This window comes from Lissotriton helveticus, chromosome 7 (assembly GCF_964261635.1).
Source record: "Lissotriton helveticus chromosome 7, aLisHel1.1, whole genome shotgun sequence".
NCBI classification, from domain to species: domain Eukaryota; kingdom Metazoa; phylum Chordata; class Amphibia; order Caudata; family Salamandridae; genus Lissotriton; species Lissotriton helveticus.
The window spans coordinates 1,258,937,946-1,258,963,794 of record NC_136068.1 but is presented as its reverse complement, the minus strand read 5'-3'; the positions used below and the strand labels follow the sequence as shown (position 1 = coordinate 1,258,963,794).

At 47.3% G+C, this 25,849-nt stretch overlaps 1 protein-coding gene across 8 annotated transcripts in view; it reads left to right on the top strand.

Moving 5' to 3' along the window:
- The window catches only part of SPATA20 (spermatogenesis associated 20), a 2,403,479-nt gene that overhangs the window by 1,602,017 nt on the left and 775,613 nt on the right, over window positions 1-25,849 (top strand). For all 8 annotated transcript variants that reach the window (XM_078654432.1, XM_078654437.1, XM_078654433.1 and 5 more), the window contains one exon: window positions 8,840-9,039. In XM_078654432.1, coding sequence (XP_078510558.1) covers window positions 8,840-9,039 — 200 coding nt within the window. The remainder of the gene's footprint in view (window positions 1-8,839; window positions 9,040-25,849) is intronic.

The following is a 25,849-nucleotide window of genomic DNA, read 5'->3' as shown; positions in this document are numbered from 1 at the left end:
ATTAAAAATAATTACCCGCATCTGTTCGTACTCAACTAAAACACCATAATGTGCTGCAGGAACAGGCACAGTTTGGGGAGCAGGGCCACAGCAATTAAATATATATGTTTTGAGTCCAAGGATGCCACTTTTTAATGACCTCTAACACGGGTTGGCTCTGGTGCCTCAAAATGGGAGCATGTTAGGTATGCTTTTTTGGGGACTTATCTTTAACGCAGTCAGAATATTTTGATCAAAGGAGTTAATGGCATTAACACAGAGAATAAACCAATATTCCGTTTTTAAGGCATTTACAGAAGATTGCCTTGACTGGGGTCTGAGTCCAGCGCACTTGTGTCTCTGGACCGGATAAACTCAGGTTAAGATAGGGTTACTAAGTTTTCCTGCTATGTCACTGAAAACCACTACAAATTATCCCGGCATAGCCAATAGGTATTGCTTTTGGGACCTAATAAATATTTAGTTATGCAGCACAATATACTTCTTTTACTTTATGGTTGCCGTTTGAGAACATTAAGGGATACACATTAGTACCTTCTGAGTAGATGGTGCACAGTGTGGACAAAGAAATGCGCAATTCCCGGCCGCTTTACATTATTATTTATTCTGCCCTCTGATAGACTCATTTTTCCCTTGTTTTTGTGCCCTTCTGCCCTCTGTTAGACTCGTTTTTCCCTTGTTTTTCTGCCCTTCTGCCCTCTGTTAGACTGCTTTTGGTGCCTTTCTGCATCACCACATCATCACTCAGCGCTACCCCTTAGTGGAGAAGTGTGGCTCACTGGTTAGAGGAGGCAGACCTGGAAGCAGAGGTCAGCCCGGGACCAGGGTTCAATTCCCGGCTCGGCGGGGTCTTGAGTCCTAAAATGTCCATGGACTCGACAATTCTCGCTCCGGTGCCTACTCGATTCATGGGTTCACACTCTGCGACTCTGGGCAATAGCTTGCTTAATCTCCACAACGGCCCCTCGCGGCGGGATGCCTGGCTTTCACCTTGGGGATACCCTGCCGGGGTTATCTCACAGGGGAATACCAGGACGGGTTCCCTAAGCAAGCGCTTAGAAACCGCTCGGTGATTTGCGCTATATAAATTCCTGTACATTTACATTTTATATTTACATTTACCCCAGCATCACTCTGCACCACCACAGCATCACTCAGCACCACCACAGCATCACTCAGCACCACCACAGCATCACTCAGCACCACCACAGCATCACTCAGCACCACCACAGCACCACCACAGCATCACTCAGCACCACCACAGCATCACTCAGCACCACCACAGCATCCCTCAGCACCACCACAGCATCCCTCAGCACCACCACAGCATCCCTCAGCACCACCACAGCATCCCTCAGCACCACCACAGCATCGCTCAGCACCACCACAGCATCGCTCAGCACCACCACAGCATCGCGCAGCACCACCACAGCATCGCGCAGCACCACCACAGCATCGCGCAGCACCACCACAGCATCGCCACAGCACCACTCAGCACCACCACAGCACCACTCAGCCCCACCACAGCCCCACCACAGCCCCACCACAGCCCCACCACAGCCCCACCACAGCCCCCCTCAGCACCACCTCAGCACCCCTCAGCACCATCTCAGCGCCCCTCAGCACCCCTCAGCACCATCCCAACATCACCACAGCACCACTCAGCACTACCACAGCATCACTCAGCGCCACCCCAGCATCAATCTGCGCAACTATTCAACAACAACTGGTTCAAATGTGTTCTCTCATTGTTTCAAGCTTTATTACAAATGTCACAAAAAGATGTTAATATTTCACTTCTGTTCTTGGATTTTCGTCACAATAAAATACACTGAACATAATCTTCACAAAAGTTATTTACAAAACTTTCAGCTATTGCCATTATAAATTACAATCACTTTTATTTAAGTATTAATTATTTAAAAAAATTAAAAGCCATTGTCATTTGTAATATCAATACATCTAAGTCACGTAAATACAAAACATGTTGCATTACAAATGCTATAGGTGTCACATTTGCGAAAGTTATAATAACTATTGGCATTGTAAATGACAAAGCGATTAATTTAGCTATTTTCAAAACCAACACATAAATAAAAAAATTGTCATTTACAAGACCAATAGCTCAAACTTTCCTAATGCGAGACCTATTGCATTGCAAATGCTTGTTTAAGACATGTAAAGGAGAAAGGACGCAGCGGTTCAACTGTAGGTGCCAAAATTGAACCGCGGTTCTTTCTATAATTTGGGGACTGGTATCTTATCGGTAGAAACGATAACTCAGCAATATATTTTCTTAAACGTTATTTAGTAGCGATAAACTGAGGTGAAAGTTGCAATACCTGCATAAGCGAACCATAAATTGGAAGGCAGACAAACCCGAAATACGAATACAGTATGATCAATTATCGCTATAATGGGAATATAAGGCATTAAGATTAACCCGGCTTATTAAATATTCGTAAGAGTTAAACTATCATTTTTAAAAAAGCCATACTTTGCATTTAGTAAAGTTAATATATAAATCATTACATAATTATACAATAACTCTATATAAGCTTAGAAAAAACAATGCAATGAATGCAACTGGAAGTAAAGGTATACTTAGCTTGTTGAGGAGCAGCTAATAAAAGAGGAAGATAGCCCTGTGCACTGGATATTAATACTTCGCAAACATTTTATATGTTTATGATGTATTAATGTTCTTTAAAGGGCTGCACGTTGGGATGGCAGCAATAAAAGTATGTTGCATAATGGTAGCCTCCGGTCTTGTAATGCAATTTGTATCTAATAATACCAATACATACATTTGGTGCAAAGTACTTATCAAAAGCTGCAATAGTAGCATCAAAAACAGTTACATCATCATCCCTCTGAATGTGCGGTAATTGTTCAAACACTTTCAAGCCCATAGGAACCACGGAATGCAGGAATATGCGGTTTTTTTAACCTGGCTTCATTTTCCCATTAACGTCAATTGTGTTTAAATAATTCTGAAAATAGGAGTTCCAATCAGGCCACTTCATACATGGTTCACTTTCAGAAGGCCAAAATGTTTGTGGGGGAGTCAATTAATAATTCTGGATACTCATGACTGCCACAGGACTTTAACCAAACCAATAGATAAATTATAGTGTCCCTTCACCCCGGAAAGGGACAAGTTCACTGCACAAAAAATAGTAATATCAGTTATCCATAGGCTTGTTGCACTTTGAGGGGCATCAACAAGCAGAATGTGTGGGAATATGCACAAAATTCCTCACAGAATGGTTCCCTGAGCGCATACTTCAACTGCAAGCTGAGTCATACCACTGAAAACATGTCCGCAATACAACAGTTCTAACAGCAACACATCACAAGGAATTGCCAAAAACAACTAGTGCAATGCTGACGAAAAGAGTGTAGGCAGGGGCTTCGCCTACAATGGTCTCTTTTTCTCTTCTTCTCTGTTTACCCTCCAATGGATGCACAGGGTGGATGAGCTCAAGATTGATAAGATAAACTGTGGGAATGACAGAGGGTAGAGCAGGCTAGCACTCGACAGCCTTCATGAGGAACTTTCAAACAAAGTGGCCCCACAATGGTAAGATGGAAGTATGCGGTAAGAGCCAACAATCCTCGCAGCAATAACTGGTGCTCCAGTACAGCAGGGTATTTCTTAATTCGATTAGGGTCGCGCTTCACAAACTCCAGATGTATTCTTATAATTGAAAAAAAGGATTCTCCAACCATCCACTGGATTCCCACAAGTGTGGCTTCGTGGTGTTCCGGTCACTTGTCGACACTTTCTAAAGTCAATTCCACAAATATGGTAGTTTCCGTCCAATTTATTTATAGGCTAGAACACCAGGGTGAGGTACAAGAAAGCGCACCTTTACCCTCCACCTTGCTAGGCCAGCTCTTCAGTAACTGCCTCCTACAATAATTTAGAACCCCCTTCCCATGACTAGAAGCACGCACGACAGTTCTTTTAATTTGTTCCGGCGGTTTCCGGTGCTAGGCACCGGCACTTAATTGTCAGCACTGGTTCTAGTGACAGTTCACCAAATGGTGGTGCCGTCTTTTTTTATTTTGGGATAAGAACAACAATTCTATTTATTAAGTCAATACATTGGAAATGAATAATTCTAGCCTATCATGCCATTATTATAACTGTGTGTGGCCTGAAATAGTCTGAATTGTCACTCTTGCAGGACTACTATGGTTAGGTGTTATATTGGTATTGCCGTTGGCAGCGCACGCCTGGTCAGACTCCAAAGACTACTTTGGAGTCTGACCATATGTTTGGTTGTATGATTGTCAACATGCAGGCCTTATTATGCCTGTGAGAACTCCACCGGAGGCTGACCAGACATGCGGTTTTCAACATGCAGGCATTATTATGCCTCTGAGAACTCCAACTGTTTCCAGCGCAATATACTGGAGAGATTTGTTAATGAGCCACTACGCTTCCGGATATACATTCATGACTTAGTAAGCCCTGATGAAGTTCTCCTAGCGGGAACGAAATGCATTGGCTGAGCATTGTTTACTACTGAACTTTTGAAAAAGCAATTCGAAATAAAGGATTTTTTTGATACTACACTAAGTCTATTGGACTTTATTGCCTGGTGCACCCCCAATTGTAGTAAGCTATTGAATAGAGTTTGTCAGTCTACCAGGCTGATTCTTGCATCTCCTCTTCCTAGAGATCCAGTCTGTCATTAAGATAATCTTATGGGAATACAGAAAATACTGAAAAAAACTAAGATTTGCACAGTTCCCTCCAACGAAAGACAGATGGGCTATATTTCACTTTATTTCTAGTACAGAAAACGTGTGCAGACTTAGGTCTGTGTTGGGCCTCAAAACTAAAGGTGCAAACCAATATATATCCCACAGACTGTCCAAAACGTCAGCTGTGTAGAGCATCTTGCCTCTGATCAACCAAGCAGACTTTCGGCACCTCTGGATATGCTGGGTGCCTACTTTCACATTTCCTTCCACGTAGACTATCAGAAATATCAGTGCTTTGTTGTGGAGGAGAATCATCAATTCCAAGTGCTTCCTTTCGCCCTTTCACCAGCACCAAGGGTTATCAAAGTTGTAACCATCTACAAAAGCACTGATTCCTATTGAATTACAAGGAATCCAACCATAGTCTCAGTGAACGCAACGCCGAGGAAACTTGTCAGATTCCATTAAGGTATTGGAGGACACTGCAAAAGACCTGCAGTGGTGGCCACTCTGCTGCAATTGGGCCAGTTACAGACCGCTCTTCCTATCCCACCCAAAGTTGACCGCTGTGACGGATGCATTGCTACTGGGTTAGGGAAGCCATCTGAGAGCGGTGGAGATCAGGAGACTATGGCCTCCAGGGGTAATCTGCCTCCACATCAATTTGCTGGAGTTGCAAATGATTTGCTTGGCATTGGAGGGGTTCCTCCTGCCCGTCAAGGGAGAACAGGTACAAGTTCTCACGAGTAACATGACTGCCATGTGGGACTTCAACAAACACGGTGCCATAGGTAATGTGTCAGGAGAAACAACGTCTCGGTAAGTGGCTGAATGCTCATGGCATTTTCCCTTACCCCTTAGCACTTTGCAGGATCTTTAAATGCCAGGGAAGACAAACTCACCCGACGACGCCTAGCGGATTGCGAATCGCAGTTAGGTGGCACAGGACATATTCAAACAGCAGGGAGTACCATGGCACAATCTATTCACCACTGCAGAGAACAACGTTTACTCTTTTTTGCATTTGAGGTCCCAAGGCAGTTCTCAGTCAGATAAGCCTTTCACCTAGATTGGAGCTCTGGAGTCAAGTATGCCTTTCCTCTTCTGCCTCTCCTGCCCAGAGTACTGAAGAAGATCACAAATGACTGGGCCCAAGTAATCCGAGTGACTCTGAACTGGGCGCGGAGATGTGGTCCTGGAACTTCTGGCCATGTAAGTATGTCCTCCGATCCGGCTACTCCTTCTATAGGACCTCCTGTTGCAAACACCAGCACCGGGTCCTGCATCCGAACCTGCCCAACCTACACATCCATGTGTAGAGATCGAACAGTTGATGGCTTTTGATCTTCCTTTCTGAAGTGGTAGGTGTGAGCCTGACTTCCAGACATCCATTCACTGTACATACTAGACACTGGGAGAAGTCTGTTGTCTTATGTTCATCCTGTGACATTCAATACTTACATGCAAAGCTATCTGACATCCTCTTGTTTTGTCTTTCCTTAGCACAGCAAGGCCTTGATGTGGTGACAGTTAAGACTTTACTTTCAGCCTATTTGTTTGCCAGATCCGCCGACCCTTTTCAAATCACCTGTTGTGATGCGTGTCTTAAAGGGACTGATTCACATGTCCCTGCGACACCTTTTGTGATGCTGCAGTGGAACCAAAACTTAGTTCTCACCTACTTGATGTACACTCCCTTTAAACCGATGCACAGCTATTCTCTAAGTCTGTTGATCATAAAAACAGACTTTCTCATCATTACCTCTGCCAAGTGAGAGAGAACTCAAAAATTGTCTATGTCAAAGCCACATTCATCTTTCATCTTTTTAATTTCAGACACATGGGGCACTCCATCACCATGCTGGCTTTCTATGGTCCACTTCACTCCTTTAAGGAGGAACTGTTTTAATGTCTTCACCCTAAAAGTGCCCTCAGTTTTTACATAAATCAGACCAGAATCCTTTGGTTCTACGACCAACTTTTTGTGTGCATCTCTGAAGCAAAAAAGGGGAAACCAGTCCAGATGAGACCCATTTACCAATGGATTGCTTCATGCATTAAGATCTGCTAACTAAAAAGCAGCTCCCAGAAGGCTTCCACACTCATTCCACCAGAGTGAAAGCTGCTACCATTGCACTGGCGAATGGTGTGCTAGTCTCAGATGTTACGTGATCATCGATCCACACGTTCTAAAATCACTACCCTATGGGTAGGCGGGTCCAGAGGGATGGGTACTTCCCCAGATCAGTCCTGCAGGATTTCCTAGTCTGCCTGGGAGGTACTGCTTTGGTATAGGTTCACAAGGTGAGGAATCTGCAGTTACAATCAGAAGAACAAGTTGCTTACAGGGCTCGAATAATCATTAAAATGTTACTAGACCTGCAGGTCTAGTAACTTGAATGCACTCCTCGATCTAACTGTAATGCACTTGACCTGCGAACTAGTCTCATCCCGATTATCAGCAGTTCACTTTACAAAATCCTCTAACTTCAGTCACTGAAAGAAAAGTAAATGTAGGAAGACAAACTGACTTTTGACCTCTGTTTTTGAAAGCAGAGAAATGTGACAAAATTAACAAGATTTAAAGGCATCTTTATTGATCATTCACTTTGTGAGCAAGCAGAACACCTGTTGGCAGCTCGCCAGAATGGGCTTGTAGGCCCTAAAAATAGCTCGTCCTGAATAAATCTGGCTTGCTATTGCGAGTAGGCGAGTGCATTTTTCAAGCACTGACTTACCTTTGGTAACACCTTTTCTGATAGAGACTCTTAGTTGCAGATTCCTCACTGGCCCACCCACCTCCCTGTTCTCTAGAATGCACTCATGCAGTCCACTGTTAATAAGATCCCAATCTAGAGAAATGCACACTCCCAGATTCTGATTTCTAAGGGCTCTGCGTACGATGGCACAGATAGAGATCAGAAAGAAACTGATGTCAACGTGCAGAGCAGGTACAGATATAGAGGCCCCTACATCAATCCAGGGTGGAACGAATCTGACACTGAGCTGCACATCACCACCTTCTGGCTCATAAAGGAATCGCTAGAAAAATTCAAAGGATCCAGTCTGGCGATTGGGGAAATTCACAAGGTGAGGAATATGCAGTTAGGTAAGAGTCTCTATCAGTAAATGTGTTGCCAAACTTAAGTAACTTCTTCATCACTGGCACCTTTTTGTTTCACTTAACTATGTGAAAGTCCACATGTTTTCTAGATTGGACTATAGGAGTGGCCTTCACATGGACATGCCAAGTATCTTAAACAGCACTTGCATAACTGAGCTACAATTTCCAGTTACAGGGACAAAGTGACATGCTCGTATTTCACAGTTCTTGGCTTACAGATAGCAGACCGATGGATAAGAGTTTATTGTAAGCAAGCACTGGCTGTATGTGAGCCCAGACGTGAAAGACCCTTGATAGATATGCCCTAGGGTTGTGTTGATGTCAGTGGTGTCTTTATTCAGCTGCGAAGGAAGGTAAGCAGAATTGCATTGTGGTTAAATACCATCTGTGCTTGGGATTAGCAGTAGCAACTTTTAAAGAAGGCATTATGGGTCAGCACTGACCATGCCTTGGCTACGACGAATAATGAGAAGTGTATTGTTTGGAGGCACCGAGTGTATACAGGATTCAGAACAGGGAATGTGAGTGCATGTGGATAAGCACCGACCATATCTTGGATACATTGGCAAATGTTGAGTAGGAATACATTATTGAGCAGCATTGGATAGGTATTCATTTAGCAGTTTAGGATTGTGATTTCAGTAGCATTGAGCATTCAAACTAAAACGATTGCAAAGCAACTCTACCCCAACACAGCCTACCACAGACATGTAGTGGGTATTTGTAGTGATGATAGGCATTGCCAGTCAGCACAACCAAGCATAATTAGGCTAAGATGACTGATACTTTGGTAATGCACATAACGAGTGGTCATATGCTAGCCGAACCTGCTGAGTTCATCTTTGTCTAGTACCTGATGCACTAGAAAGAGTTTTGATCTCCTGTGGATTCTGTCCTTTTCCTATTGCTATGTGCATGTCATTGTCAGCCTGTGCTTACTGCATTTTCTTCTTTATGAAGTTTATTTTGTGATGTTAAACGCCGTTGAATTTCCCACAGATCAAGATGGGGCCGAGCCCAGTGGTAACTCTATTGCAGCAATGAATTTACTCCGGGCCGCAGCTTACACAAGAAATTCGGATTGGATAAAGAAGGCTGAGAAACTTTTGACCGCATTCTCTGAGCGGTTACTGAAGATCCCTGTGTCCCTGCCAGAGATGGCACGAGCGGTAGTGGCATGTAACCTGACGCTTAAACAGGTATGGAGTTAAAATATGCTGAATTTGTGGCGTGGGTGACTAGCTAAACCCATTAGCATAGGCAGCCCCGCTTCTTCTAACCACTCCTTGTTGTTCCTTATATCTGTATCTCCAGCTCTAGGACTGTCTTCTATTAACATCTGCAGCATCTTCCATATCTGACTGTCCAGCTTTTGAAAGGTGGCCTTCTGCATTCATAGCATCTATTAATCCTATACATTGTTTACCTCACTGTTACACCAGACAGCGTTAACTTGTTTTCAATATGTGCTGAGTTATAATAGAGAATCAATTAAAGTTTGATTTAAACTACTAATTCCATGATGTCTGCTAAACTCTCGAGGCCAGGGAACTACGGACAATGAGCAGAGTCATTCCTATTGCTATGGGGCACCACTGACTTATTCATGGCACATCAGTGATCGGGAGGTTCTGTACTCCTTATCAGGCCCTATCTCCGGATTCCTGCACGGTATTAGGTGGTACAATACTGTTGGAGGTCCTGTTGTTCATGCTTTAAAACGGTCTTATTATCTGCAACCTGTGTTGTTAGCTATGCTGTGCTGTTGGAGCAGCTTCCTTCATTTCCTAGATATGCCTCATCTGCATGTCCCAATTAGTTCAGTTTGCTGATCTTGCCTAAGAGTAGTTTTCTGTATTCTGAATATTGCCTTTTCTCCATCAAGCTATCTTCAGCATCATTGCCTTTAAAATTATTGCAAGCTAAGCAAAATGTGAATAAACTGGTCTTCTAGTTTATTATAATTTTAAAACCAAGCAAGAAGGGAGAAGACTCAAAGAAGAAATTAACCTCCCCAATTGAGACTGCCAGTCAATGAGCTTCCCGGTCCTGGTCAGGCCCGGTCGCTCCTCCCGCCGCCGCTGCCAAGCCGAGTCTCTGCCCCTGTGTGGAGTGGCCCCCTGTCCCTGCCCGCTCTCTCGTGCCTGCTAAGGTTTGCCTGTTGCCATTCGTGTTTTGCCCGTGTTTTGTTGATTTTACCACCGCTCCCCTGCCGCCTGTGCTCCCCAGAGTGTTCCCCTGCCCCTCCGCCTGTTGTTGCCCTTCTGCTGTGCCCATTGTAATTTTGTACTTGTGCTCCGTGTCTCCATTGTAATTGTGTACTTTAGCTCCGTGTCTCCATTGTATTTTTGTATTTTCGCTCCGTGTCTCGTCTCAGCTGTTCCCCTGCCCCACCCCGCTCCCTGCCGCTGCTCCCCCGCGGCCCCACCCACGCCCCCTCCGCATCACCTCACCGCTCCCCCCCCACTCGCCACCCCGCTCCCGCCTCCCAGCTGCCCCTCCCTCGCCTGCCCCCCCACTCTCCATTTATGACAAAGTGCATGCGTACGCGCAGTGGGCGCGCCAATGGCGCACCAAAGGCAAGTTCGTCTGCGCCTGGCCCGCGCCCAGCGCCAGGACCCCTGGCCCCCGATGGACCTACGACGCCGCCACCCTCATCGCACTCAAACCCGACCGAACAAGAGCCTGCCACCGAGCCACCCCAAGACGAACCCATGGACCCTTCACCTGTCAAGCCTGCAAGTTCACCTGCCTCCGGACCTGCACCACAGCCACCAAGCCGAACACCAACAACAGCCACCTCAAGTGCATCCTGCTCAACACCCGCTCCATCCACAGACACGCCATAGAACTTTGGAACCTGCTCGACACAACCTCACCAGACGTCGCCTTCCTCACAGAAACCTGGATGAACGCCTCCTCCGCACCCGACATCGCCATCCCCATCGGATATAAGATCATCCGGAGAGACCGCGTCAACCAGACTGGAGGAGGCATCGCCATCGTACACAAGAACACCATCCGCATCACGACCGACAACGACACCTTCGCCGCCGCCGAGCACCTCCACTTCCAGATACACACCGACCCAAAGACGACCCTCAGAGGCACCCTAGTCTACAGACCCCCGGGACCACGTACACAATTCAGCGAAGACATCACAGACTTCATCAGCCCGCACGCCCTCCGCTCCGCTGACTACATCCTCCTAGGGGACCTCAACTTCCACCTGGAGAACAACAAGGACCGCAACACCGCCGCCCTGCTGGACAACCTCGCCAACCTCTGACTCAAGCAACTGGTCAACACCCCCACCCACTACGCCGGCCACACGCTTGACCCCATCTTCTCATCCAGCAAGCACATCACCTTCAGCCACTCCACCGGACTCCACTGGACCGACCACAGCTGCGTCCACTTCAGCTTCATAAGAACAACGACCCACCTCCACCCGCAACAGGTTCCTCACAGGAGCTGGAGCAAGATCACCACCAAGCAGCTCTCCACCTCCCTCAGCCAGAACCCACCCGCCAGCACAACGATCCCCAACGAAGCAGCCTGCAACTTCACACAGTGGCTGACCGCCTGCGCCGACGACCTCGCGCCACTAAAGAACCCTCCCAGCAGACCCAGAAGCAAGAAAGCCTTCTGGTTCACCGACTAACTCAATGACTCCAAGAAAAACTGCAGCACCCTCGAGAAAGCCTGGCTCCTCAACCAGACCACAGACAACATGACCGCCCTCAAACACGCCACCCGCAAGCACCACCAGCTTATCCGCACCACCAAGTAGAAATCACTGAAGGAACGACTGGACAACAACGCCCACGACAGCAAGGAACTCTTCAGCATCGTCAAGGAGTTCTCCAACCCCAGCAACGGCAATAACGACATCACTCCTTCACAAGATCTCTGCGACTCTCTCGCCTGGTTTTTCCACCGCAAGATCGCCGACATCCACAACAGCTTCAGCGCACCATCCACGCATCCAACCGTCGAACCAACGCCCCCCCACCGCCACCCTTCGCACCTGGACCACGGTGACCACCGAGGACACAGCCCGCACAATGAACACCATCCACTCCGGATCTCCAACCGACCCCTGCCCCCACCACGTCTTCAACAAGGCCGACTCCATCATCGCACCCCAACTCCGGAACGTCATCAACACCTCCTTCAACACCGCCACCTTCCCGGAGAGCTGGAAGCATGCCGAGCTCAACGCCCTACTGAAGAAACCAACAGCGGACCCCACCGACCTCAAGAACTTCCGCCCCATCTCGCTCCTCCCTTTTCCTGCCAAAGTCATCGAGAAGACCGTCAACAGACAGCTTACAGCCTTCCTCGAGACGAACGGACCCCTCGCAGTCCGGTTTCCGAGCCAACCACAGCACCGAGACCGCCCTCATCGCAGCCACCGACGACATCAGAACCTTGCTCGACAACGGGGAAACAGCGGCCCTCATCCTCCTGGGCCTCTCTGCAGCGTTCGACACTGTCTGCCACCGCACCCTAGTTCAACCCCTCAGCAACATCGGTATCCAAGAGAATGCACTGGATTGGATCATCTCGTTCCTCGCCGGAAGAACACAGAGTCCGCCTCCCCCCGTTTCGATCCGAGGCCATCGAAGTCATCTGCGGCGTACCGCAAGGATCATCACTCAGCCCTACCCTCTTCAACGTCTACATGAGACCTCTTGCAGCCATCGCACGCCAACACAACCTCAACATCATCTCCTACGCCGACGACACCCAACTGATCCTCTCCCTCAACAGAAACCCCGCCACCGCCAGAACGAGCCTACACGAAGGGATGAAAGAAGTCGCCGAGTGAATGAAGAACAGCCACCTGAAACTGAACTCAGACAAGATGGAAGTCCTCATCCTGGGACCATCGCCCTCCGCCTGGGACGACTCCTGGTGGCCCCCCGCCCTGGGCACCACTCCCAAGCCAACAGACTACGCAACCTGGGCTTCATCCTGGACTCCTCCCTCTCGATGACCAGACAAGTCAACGCCGTCTCCTCATCATGCTTCAACACCCTACGCATGCTCCGCAAGATCTTCCGATGGATCCCGACCGAAACCAGGAAGACGGTCACCCAGGCACTCGTCACCAGCCGACTGGACTACGGAAACACCCTCTACGCCGGAACCACAGCCAAGCTACAGAAAAGACTCCAACGCATCCAGAACGCCTCTGCCCGACTCATCCTGGACATCCCCCGACGCAGCCACATCTCCGGCCACCTGAGGGACCTGCACTGGCTCCCCGTCAGCAAGAGGATCACGTTCAGGCTCCTCACCCACGCACACAAATCTCTCCACGACCTGTGCCCAAGTACCTCAACGACCGCCTGACCTTCTACACGCCCACCCGCCAGCTACGTTCTACAAGCCTCGCCCTCGCCGCCGTACCACGCATCCGAAGAGCCACCGCCGGAGGTAGATCCTTCTCCTACCTGGCGGCCAAGACATGGAACTCCCTCCCCATCCATCTGCGGCTGACCCAGGACCATCTCGCCTTCAGGAGACAACTCAAGACCTGGCTGTTCGAGCAATAGCGGACCCCTCACCCCAAGCGCCTTGAGACCCTGCCGGGTGAGTAGTGTGCTATACAAATGTTATGATTGATTGATTGATTACTTCAGCTCAACACTCATTTATTTTTTGTAGCATTGGATCTTTCATAGATTGACCTGGTTGAATCATTCCCCCGTCGAGTTGGGAGGCCCTCTGTAACTTTAGAATAGCAGAACAATGCACTGCCTGCCTGAAAGGCCTTATAACAGTGCCACTTTGTTAGTACAGCTACCTCATTGTAAAAGACCCAAACTCCAAGACACTGAACCTGCTTATAGGAAATACAGAGCACTGGGACTATTATTGGCTAAATGTAGAGTGGCCTGTAGATGGAGTAGGGACAGGGCTCCCAAATTTAAGGACTGGCTCCAGGACCTTATATTGTGTTGAGAACAATCCATGGTATATGCAGAACTTCTCCCGCTTACTTCTAGACCGATGGACATATGGGACCTTTTGTGAATGTATCTGCTGGCCAACCCCCCCACCCGCAGGCCCCAGATGCGGAAACGGCAAGGCCTGTGTGAAGGGGGAGTGGGACCATTTCTGTGTGAGGTTAAGACCACTTGCAGTCATGGAGGTGCACATAACGGCTACATAACGGCTACTATAATGTTTGGATGATAGAGGTATTGTGGCGGTAACGGGCGATGGCGCCCTGGGAAGGGAATAAAGAGGGAAAATGCAATCAAAGCCTGAACTGATGACTAATAGATTCCAAGCTCTCCCAGATGTCTGCTATTATATGACTTGTAATGCACGAAAACTGATACAACATGCAATGATGTAGAAGCGTAATCTTCTTTTTATGTACCTAAAACTTCAATAAAAAGATTTACAAAAAAAGAAAAAGACCCAAACTCCAGCCAATGAGGTAAGATATGAGGCTCTAAGACTTACACCTCCCAGAAGCCATCTCACCTTGTTATGACTGCATTTTATGTGGAAAGGAAGTCCCAGAGCTTAGCCTTGGGTCCGATAAATCATGCATACTTTGGATATTCTACTAAAATCATTCATAGGGTAGTGAAACGGGCGGCAGCTCAGCCCCTTGGACCTTTCCAGCCCGAACAGGCCCAAACAGGCAATTATCCTTGTCCTTTCATTTCCTTCCTTAGCCGTGATGCCTAGATGAGACACCCTGGGGAAGGGCTTGTAAGGTTGGTGGTGAGGTCACAAGACCCTCTCTCAGCCTCTTAGGCTCAGCTACAGGCCCAGCCAAGTGGTTGCTCAGCAAACACCATGAGTACACCTGGAGTAGGGGGGGTGTTCAGCTTACTAATCCATAGGTGCTGACTGGGAGAGCGGGTAGGAAGAGTGAAATGAAGGAGAGAGGAGAAAGCTGAAACTAGCAGCAGTAAACGTTGGTTAATAGCAGGCTCAACCGCATAAATTCGCAAACGTTTACAATTAACGCAAGCATGGTTTGTCACCAAAAATGCACTTTGATCATAGGTAAAAGAGTACATACCTAGTGAGCTGATATGTACAAAGGAATTAGTCATCATGTTCCTCTGAGAGGGAAAAGCATGGGGGAGGAAAAACGTGAGGGTAGCAAACAGAGGCTATTAAAAGGGGGACAGCACAGCAAAGAAGGGGCGCAGAGCCAGTACATGGAGTATATATATTGAGGGATAAGGGAACAGTTTCCGATCTCACAGGGGATGAGTGTTAAAGGTAGAGAAAAAACAGAATGCAAAGTGGTGGAGAATAAGAGGGAAACAGAGGCTGTAAAGGGGGAAAGTATGGTATTTTTTCCATACTTTAGTAAGTACAAAAACGTTTTCTTTGTGCAGCACAAGAGTTAACAGGATCAGAGTCCCAGTGGAACAGAGAGTCTTTACTTGTAATAAAAAAAACTGCTGAAGCTCTTGAATTGTGTGACTGATTATTTCAGTACGATAATGAGTTGGTAATGCATTTGCCGTGGTCTGACCCCTCAGGAGTGACATTTGGCACAACTTTATTAGACTCTCATGTGGATGAAGAAATGGAGTGCATGCAATCTCATATGTTGATTCGTAAGGTGGCAGAAAGATGAAAAAATGAATATAGAATACAAATGTGTAAACACTATAACTACTCTATTTTCAGCAGAGGGTTCAATGGCCGCAAATGTATCATCAACAGCCTTATCAGCCTTGGAAGTCATTGAATGGAAAGGAAGTACATCAGACGTCCGTAGCTGCCAGAAAGCCATCTGCCAGACATTGACCTCTTGTTATAAATTGGATTTCTGGTTGCTAGGGTATGCCCCTAACCCAGGCAGAACCCACCACTCTAGTCAGGGCAAGTTAGTTACACACCAAAGATAACCTGTGCTCACCCTCTGGTAGCTTGGCGCAGAGCATCAGAGACAATGTGTGAAGCGTTTGTGCAACACAAACACAATGAATACTCCACAAATGAGACTCCACACAAGATAAATTAAAGATATAGGGCCAGATGTAGGAGCCCTAATACCGGTCGGAAACGGCCGATTTCGGCCGTTTCCGACCGGTATTAGGGTTTTCAGATGTAGGGGGCTGAAAATTACAGAATCGGTATATTTACCGAATCGGTAAAATTACCGATTCGGTAAATTACCGAATCGGTAAATATACCGATTCTGTAATTCCAAATGTAGGTGGCACAGTTTACAGTGCCACAGGCCCTTAAGAGTCGGTATTTTACCACACAATCCTATTGTGTGGTAAAATACCGAATTCAGGTGTGCATGCACATCTGTGCATGCACACCTGTGCAATGTGACACAGACATGCCCTTAGGGCATGTATGTGTGCCACATGTCACACAAGCCTGTACTTGGGTTGCTAGAGGGTGTCAAAGTGACACCCCCTGCACCCTTGCAGGATTCGGTATTTACCGATTCTGTAAAGTTGCGCCAGAGTTAAGCCCGTCTGCGCCCGTCCGCGGCCGAACGGGCGCAGGGGCCAGGGACGCCGCCACTGTTATTTCTTACTCCCGCTCTACCCTAATGAGTCTACAAACCTCTGCCTGCCCTCTCTCCCCTGAGACCTGGACCTGGATCTCCTCATTGGGGATTCCAGGTGACTCCCCCCCTCATCTGGGACCGGCGTTACCTTCCATCATCCCTGCTCCTGTCGAGTCGCAGCTCCGGGTATTATACCTTAACACTCGCTCATTGGTCAGGCATCAAGCTGATATTTTCCATCTTCTCATGACGGAGAGGCCAGACGTTCTCTTACTATCTGAGACCTGGCTCACTGACGACTCCCTCCCCGACATCCTCGCTGCACTACCTCCAGACTACTTTTTGCTGAACACCAACCGTCCTGGAGGCCGCTCCGGCGGAGGGGTGGCAGCGGTAATACGCAAGAATCTTAAGATTATCGCCTCTACCAATATGACCCTCCCCGATGTGGATAACCTGGTCCTCCGTCTTGGGACCGAGGTAGGCGCAGTTACCCTTATGGTACTTTACCGCCCCCCCCCCACCCCATGCCTTCCTTCCCCTCCTCCTTCACTGAACAGTTAACCAACCTTGTTATTTCCTCCCCCGTACTATCATTGTTGGGGACTTCAATTACTGGTTCCAGAACGAGGACGCCGGCCCCCATGCCATCGAACTGTTCGAGGCCCTCTCAAGCCTGAACTTTACGCAACTAGTCAGGTCCGCCACTCATAGCGGTGGCCACATCCTCGACCACATCTGGGTCCACGGGGTCAAGTCCTCCTGCCCACTCATAACACCGTGTGTGTGGTCCGATCATTTCTTAATTGACACCACTTTTTCGGCCATCGGCCAGATCAGGACCCCACTGCAGGAGGGCGGCACCGCACGCAAGTGGAGAGTCGCCGACTCCTCTAAACTTCTATCGCACCTTTCTCTTACCCGTCCCCTGTTCCCCAACGATTCAAGCACCGACGAGCTTCAGGGACATGTTTCTGGCTGGCTGGCTCACTACAGCCAGCGATATTTTTGCCCCTTTAACTAAGTTCCCCCGATCCCGACACCGTCACTCCCACAAATGGTTCACCCCTCACCTCAAGCGGTAATTGCAAACACAACAGTGATGGACAGAATGTGGATCAATGTCACACATTCACCCCAGTCCAAAGATCTGGGCCCAAATCCATCGTTTTTCCACTCCACACCACCCTGGGTTAGACAATGGCGATATGCAAATCAGCGCTGACCCTGTGCCCCATGGGAACAGTCCAGTCCGAACTACAAAAGCCATGTCCTTCCCAGAACGGAAACAAGCATCCGAGGACCGGCCCGGTTTCGAGGTAACACCTCTCATCAGCCCGGCTAGCTTGATTCCAGTGGTGTGGAGTGCCTGGGACTCACGTCTGAGCATCCCCAGTCCACTTAGAGCGGTAATTGCAAACACAACAGTGATGGACAGAATGTGGATCAATGTCACACATTCACCCCCAGTCCAAAGACCTGGGCCCAAATCCATCGTTTTTCCCCTCACCTCAAGACCCTGCAGTTGGAACTCCACCGATTTGAGCGCAGGTGGAGGAGAGATTACTGCCTGTCTAGCAGAAGTGTATATGTGGCTGCGCGTAATAAGTATAAAACAGCTATTTCCGCTGCCAAAAAAGCTTACGCCTCAGGAAAAATCTTATCTGCTCCCTGCAAGTCTAAAGTCCTCAACGAATTTACTTCCGACCCCAGGACACTTCCGACTCAGGCCCCTACACAGGAATCTTGTAACGCGCTGAGCACTTTCTTTGTTCAAAAAATTGCTTTGATCAGACACCATTCCGACTATCCCCCCCGGCGTGGGCTCCGTCTCTCCCCCCCACAATGCTCTTTCTTTTATGCTGTTCCCCCCCCCTTAGACCCTACCGCCCTGGACACACTGGCCACCCGTGTTAAATCTGGATCCCCAGACGACTGTTGTCCCCCTACCATACTACGAGACATCTGCCATTCTTTACCCGACTGTATCCTTCCCCTGCTGAATTCTTCTCTTTCGTCCGGTACGGTACCCCGCTCCTTCAAGGAGGCCGTGCTGGTGCCTCTACTGAAGAAGCCTGGGGCTGATCCTGCCGCTCCGGCGAACTACCGTCCCATCTCTCTCGCTTTTCTTCTCTAAAATCTTGGGAGCCCATGCCACCGCCTGTCTCTCACAGTTCATCGAGAGCTCCAACTTTCTTGAGGCCAATCAGGCCGGCTTCAGACCCGACCACTCTACGGAGACTGTGATCTTGGCTGTGTTGGATGCCTTGAGAGACGGCGCTGACAAGGGTACCTCCCAGGCCTTGGTTTTACTAGATCTGTCGGCTGCCTTCGACACGGTGGACCACAACATCCTCCTCCACCGTGTCGAGCAACCTGGCATCCAGGGCCTGGCGCTGGCATGGGTCAAATCCTTCCTGACCGGGAGGTCTCAGACCCTCAGCCTGGGCACTCTCAGAGCTCCTAGGGAGCACTTGCCCTGTGGGGTCCCTCAGGGCTCCTCCCTATCCCCCCTCCTCTTCAATCTTTATCTTCAACCCCTTCTTTTTTCTCTGAGGCAGTGGGACGTCACCGTCTTCAACTACGCGGACGACCTGCAACTCATCTTTCCTCTTGATTCCCCCTCTGCTATTCCCAACTTTCAGGCAGTTATGTCCCACATCCTACAGTGGATGTGTCAAAACCAGCTCAAATTGAATCCCGGAAAGACGGAGCTTCTTCTTCCTGGTAAGAGCTCTACCTACTGGGGTCCGCACTTCTGGCCGGTAGAACTTGGCCTCCCCCCCACCCCTGTGGCCTCGGTAAAAAGCCTAGGGGTCACTATTGACTCAGGTCTCTCCCTCGGGCCCCAGGTGGGGACGGTGGTCTCCTCCTGCATGTTCCAGCTGCGCAGGATCAGGAAGGTGGCCTATCTCCTCACTCCTGAAGCTCTCCTGCAAGTAATCATGGCCCTTGTCCTCTCCCGCTTAGATTTTTCGAACGCTATCTATTACGGTCTGCCCAAAACATCTCTTTCCAGACTACAATCTGTTCAAAATCAAGCGGCGAGATTGGCCTTTGGGATTCCGAAATGGCAATCCGCCAAACCCCTTCTTTTAAAACTGCACTGGCTCCCCGTCATTTCGAGGGCAGCCTTTAAGATCGGCTGCCTCACCTATAAATATTTATCTGGCTTCTGTCCCGTCTTCCTGAAATCCCTCATTAGGACCTACTGTCCCTCACGGAATCTGAGATCCTCTCACCTTCACCTCTTACTCATTCCCCCCGTCAAACTCTGCAGATCTGGAGGCCGGAGATTTGCATTTCTGGCCCCTAAACTTTGGAACTCCTTCCCCCTCTCTCTCAAAACCTCTAACTCTCTCTCTCTTTTCCGTAAATCCCTAAAAACTTGGCTCTTCCCTCAATCCGGTTAAACCCCTCTAGTTCCTCAGTATTCAGCCAGCGCCAGGAAACCCACGGTGTCAGCGCGCTTTACAAGTTCAAAAAAAAAAAAAAAGACAGGTTTACTTTCACTGAAGCTGCAGCCCAAGCTCTTCCTCAGTGGTTCTGATTGGAGAACCTTCTACAGGTTGTTCCATTTCATCACAACGTTATATTACAGACTACATTGACAGATAACTTCCTTTTGGGATAGGGCTCACACATTGATCCCCTACAAGAAGGCACATGGTCAAAAAAAGACAACCTTTTAGAGTTGAGGAGAGTCTACCTGCCTCTCAAGTTGTTTCTTCTAATGAGTAAGTAGAATATTATTGATTCAGATGGACAACACAACAATAATGCTTTATCTAAAAAGGCAGGGAGAGGCTTGATCCTCAGTTCTGGCACTCAAAGCCCAGGGGATAAGGAATTGTGTAATACCAGGAATTTCTACATTACAGCAACAGGTATTTTAGGAATTCAGATCAAAGAGGCAACATTTTTCAAGAGAATCATGCGTGGGTAATAAATGACTTTCAGCTCCATGACTTCTTTAATGAATGGGAATTTCTTCAGATCCGTACGCAAGCAAAGCAAAAAAGTACCAACCAGTGCCTCCAGGTTTTGCCAGCCGGGCACTTTAGGGAATGCCCTTTTGACAGACTGGTTGAGGAAGTTTGTGCACACATTTCCACCACCACCGTCGATTTCAACTGTCACCTTCAAGCTGACAAGATGTGGCTGAAACGGATAGCGCAGGAATGGCCACATCACTGGTGGTCCACTAACCTTCTACTTCTTAGTACCCACACAAGAGATTCATGTTCTGGCCAGATCTTCTGACCAATTGGAGGGGCTAAATCCTCCACCACAACATTTCATCACTGAACATGACAACCTGGCTTCTGAACACTTGCAGTATGGACAATAACATCTTTCAAATAATAGCATGGGAATTTAAATAGAGGTTTAACACCCATCTATCAGGATGTCATACACTTTTAAATGGAAGAGATTCTGCATCTGGTGCATCCAGAATAATATTGACCCACCAAATGCCAGGAAGAGCTGGTAATCCATTAGCCTCTCTGCTTGCCGAAAGCTAGGCTGCAGTTTAGTTTGATAAAGGTACATCTTGAAGACCTTTTGCTGATAGAAAATACCCTTACAAGCCTATTTTTCAGAGGGGATGTAGTTTATATATTTTTGAGAAGGGAGCAACATTTTTTCTTTGGCTATAGACACCTTCTACTCCACTGGAGCTTTAATATATTGCTCTCGAACTGTATGCGCCTCTTGTTTGACCTGATTATTTGATCTACGATTGAACAGCTTTCCTTGAAGGCATCTCTTCTGCCCTTAGGGTTGATGAAGTTAAGTCAATGTGCTGTAATGAACCGTATAAGGTTTTCCGCAAAAGTAAAGCTCTCATGAGAACTTATCTGAGCTCCCTCCCAAAGGTAGTGTTAGGCATTCATATCAATCTGTTTCCCGTCCAACATTTTTAGGTCTCGCTGAAACAACACGCATGCGTTCTGCGAGAGTATAGTGAGGCTTTCAAAAATGCTCCCAAAGTCTGCAGATCGGACACAGTGCATGTCCGCCGGGCGCGCTCACCATTTGTCCGCCTGCAGGCTTTGGAAGCAATTTCGCAGCCGCTTTGATGTTCTCAGTGAGCCGCGCGGCTGCTGAGAACATCAAAGCGGCTGCAAAATGCTCACCATTTGTCACCCCCTCCCTTCCTGCTGGCATTGCCCCCTCCCTTTTCGCCCAGTCCTTGTTTCCCTTGTTTTTTCAAGATACCGGTCAGCCTACGTCTATGACAAGATCACAGGCGACACCTAACGCCCCCTCTGATATCAGAACCTGCTCGTTACTCCCCAGTCCAAATGAATTGTTAGAGGAAATTGGCCTGTTGTTCGTGCCTAGAAACCCTCGAAGAGTCTCATGCCCATGCCAGATGACACAGGATTTCCTGAGCTACCTCTTTCCTAAACCTGTTGTTTTAGTTATCCCCATCGACATTAAGTTCCCTTCTTCCCACTTGGTGTATGTCCTGACCTTGCTGTTTCTTGTAAAGCAGTGACATTTAGTGTTCTCCGCAGAGAAGTCACTGCCGCACCAATGTGTAATAACAATCCGTTTACCTCAGTCACTTTATGGCTGCCACGCCTTGGTTTGGTACGACAATAACTGCCATACCACTCAGGGGGAAAAGGCCAGAGGACACATCTGCACGATCTCTCCGTGGACGCTTCTGCAATGTTTTAAAGGCAGCAGTGTAAAGAGGTGTGTTTGTGTGCGCCTGGTATGTGACTTTTTACATCTCCTTGGCGCTTTCACTTTACCAAACCGCGGCGCTATATGTGCGCAAAAATTTACATCACAGCGCTTTGAATTCTGGTACGTGACTTTTTACATCTCCATGGCGCTTTCACTAGCTTTACACCGAATGTCATACCACAAATGTGGCACGTAAAGCCTCCCATCCCCACAAATTTACGACCTATTTGAGGACATTCTTATTAAATGTATTTTCGAATTATTCATCAACTATTTTTTTTTTAGGCTAGCCAGTAAATAATATAGCTCTTTACTAGGAGGTGCTACAAAAAGGCAAATGGACTGCAAGTTCTGACAAGCACACGGGGTACAGATGTACGGAATACGAGCAAGCCACTGGCCACTTCATTAAACCGCAGCGCTATGGGTGAGCAATGATGGTAGCGCTATAGTATAGATATATACAATAATTACCATGCCACGCAGGGGGGAACAGCCAGAGGCCACATCTGCCCGATCGTTCCCGGATGCTTCTGCAATGTTTTAGAGGCAGCAATGAAAAGAGGTGTGTTTGAGTGCGCCTGGTACGTGACTTTTTACATCTCCTTGGCGATTTCACTTTACCAAACCGCGGCGCTATGTGTGCGCAAAGATGGCGCTTTATATTCTGCTTTGATAGCTGAGCGTACTAGTGTGCCTAGGAACTGCAGGAATATGTGCCACACCCAATAGTCACTGGCTCAAATATGTGCTAGTCCGCTTGGTTTATCAGCCTCCCAATGTTGATAAATCATTTGTAATTAATCAGACACAGCACTTAATCTTCCAGTGCTCAACACACATATATATCCTTTACACTTGCCATCTCGCCATTATGTGTTTGTGCGCGTCTGGTACGTGACTTTTTACATCTCCTTGGCGCTTTCACTTTACCAAACCGCAGCGCTATGTGTGCGCAATGAACACTGCACTCAATGCAACATACACAACACAATACCACTCAGTGCCACATAATTATATGCTACATAATTACACTGCTCTCAATGCAACATACACTCCAAATACCACTCAGTGTCACATAATTACACACCACAAATTACACTGCACTCAATGCAACATACACTCCAAATACCACTCAGTGCCACACAATTACACGCCACACAATTACACTCTACTGAATGAAACATACACTCCACACAATACCACTCAGTGCCACATAATTACACGCCACATAATTACACTGCACTCCATGCATAATACACTCCAAATACCACTCAGTGCCACATAACAGCCACATAATTACACTGCACTCAATGCAACATACACTCCAAATACCACTCAGTGCCACATAATTACTCACCACATAATTACACGCTACTGAATGCAACACACACTCCACACAATACCACTCAGTGCCACATAATTATATGCTACATAATTACACTGCACTCAATGCAACATACACTCCAAACAATACCACTCAGTGCCACATAATTACACGCCACATAATTACTCTACTGAATGCAACATACACTCCACACAATACCACTCAGTGCCACATAATATGCTACATGAATACACTGCGCTCAACGCAACATACACTCCAAATACCACTCAGTGCCACATAATTACATGCCACATAATTACACTGCACTCAATGCAACATACACTCCAAATACCACTCAGTGCCACATTACATGCCACATAATTACACTGCACTCAATGTAACATACACTCCAAATACCACTCAGTGCCACATATTTACACGCCACACAATTACACCGCACTCAATGCAACATACACGCAAAATACCACTCTGTCCCACATAATTACACGCCACATAATTACACTGCACTCAATGCAACAATCACTCCAAATACCACTCAGTGCCACACAATTACACGCCACATAATTACACAGCTCTCAATGCAACATACACTCCAAATACCACTCAGTGCCACATAGTTATATGCAACATAATTACACTGCACTCAATTCAACATACACTCCAAATACCACTCAGTGCCACATAATTACTCACCACATAATTACACTCTACTGAATGCAACACACACTCCACACAATACCAATCCATGCCACATAGTTATATGCTACATAATTACACTGCACTCAATGCAACATACACTCCAAATAATACCACTCAGTGCCACATAATTATATGCTACATAATTAAACTGTACTCAACGCAACATACACTCCAAATACCACTCAGTGCCACATAATTACACGCCACATAATTACACTGCACTCAATGCAACATACACTCCAAATACCACTCAGTGCCACATAGATATATGCAACATAATTGCACTGCACTCAATGCAACATACACTCCAAATAACACTCAGTGCCACATAATTACATGCCATATAATTACTCTACTGAATGCAACACACACTCCACACAATACCACTCAGTGCCACATAATTATATGCTACATAATTACACTGCACTCAATGCAACATACACTCCAAATACCACTCAGTGTCACATAATTACACGCCACATAATTACACTGCACTCAATGCAACATACACTCCAAATACCACTCAGTGCTACATAATTACACGCCACACAATTACACTCTACTGAATACAGCATACACTCCATACAATACCACCCAGTGCCACATAATTACACGCCACCTAATTACACTGCACTTAATGCAACATACACTCCAAATACCACTCAGTGCCACATAATTACACGCCACCTAATTACACTGCACTCAATGCAACATACACTCCAAATACCACTCAGTGCTACATAATTACACGCCACATAATTACACTGCACTCAATGCAACATACACTCCAAATACCACCCAGTGCCGCATAATTACACGCCACATAATTACACTGCACTCAAAGCAACATACACTCCAAATACCACTCAGTGTCACATAATTACACGCCGCATAATTACACTGCACTCAATGCAACATACACTCCAAATACCACTCAGTGCCACATAGCTATATTTCAATATCACAAAAGAGAGTCAGGGAAATTTTACATGTACTATGTGAGGTGGGAACTCCCGGTCCCAGGAACAGTATACAAAAACAATAGAGGAGTATCCCCTCAAGGACAGAGAACGAAGCCTCTGAGTCTGGGGTTAAGTGCTCAAGTCAGCACAATGTGCCCCAACCCGTTGTCTGATAATGCATATCCTTATAGAAGACCCCTCACTCACCAACCTGGTTTGTGACATGCTTCATCATCGGGGTCCCACCCCATATGCCGAATGCCCACAGGGTGTGCTGCGACACCTGACTACAGTGGAGCTGGTTAGTATTTTCTTTTATGTGTGCATAACTATCAAAAAGTGTATTAAAAAGGGCCAACACTACTCACTTCAAGGTTTATTCTTGAGTGCTTGAACCCTCATAAAAACAGTGTGGCACCTGTGCCTAATTAGGTAGGCTTTGGTGTCTAAAGAAGTAAAGTGCGTTAAAAATAGCGGAGTGTGCTATGTGAGATGTGAAATTTTACAAATACTACTGATTACTAGGTCTACATGTTTCAACCATTGAAATGATTCTTTGGTTTTCGTCAGGACCGTGGTTTATGAACTGGGTGGTCCGCACACGCTAAGGCGCGTCCAGCCCTAGTCCAAATGAGAGGCCGCAAATTGCGATCTCATGTAAAAAGGTGCGTTTTTCCTTATTCGGGAAAAAACGCTCAAATGCGGAAACTACCGCTTCATGGGCACCAACGTTTCCAAGACGGCAAGAGTCCGTCACTTGCAACTTCTGTTCGTCAAGC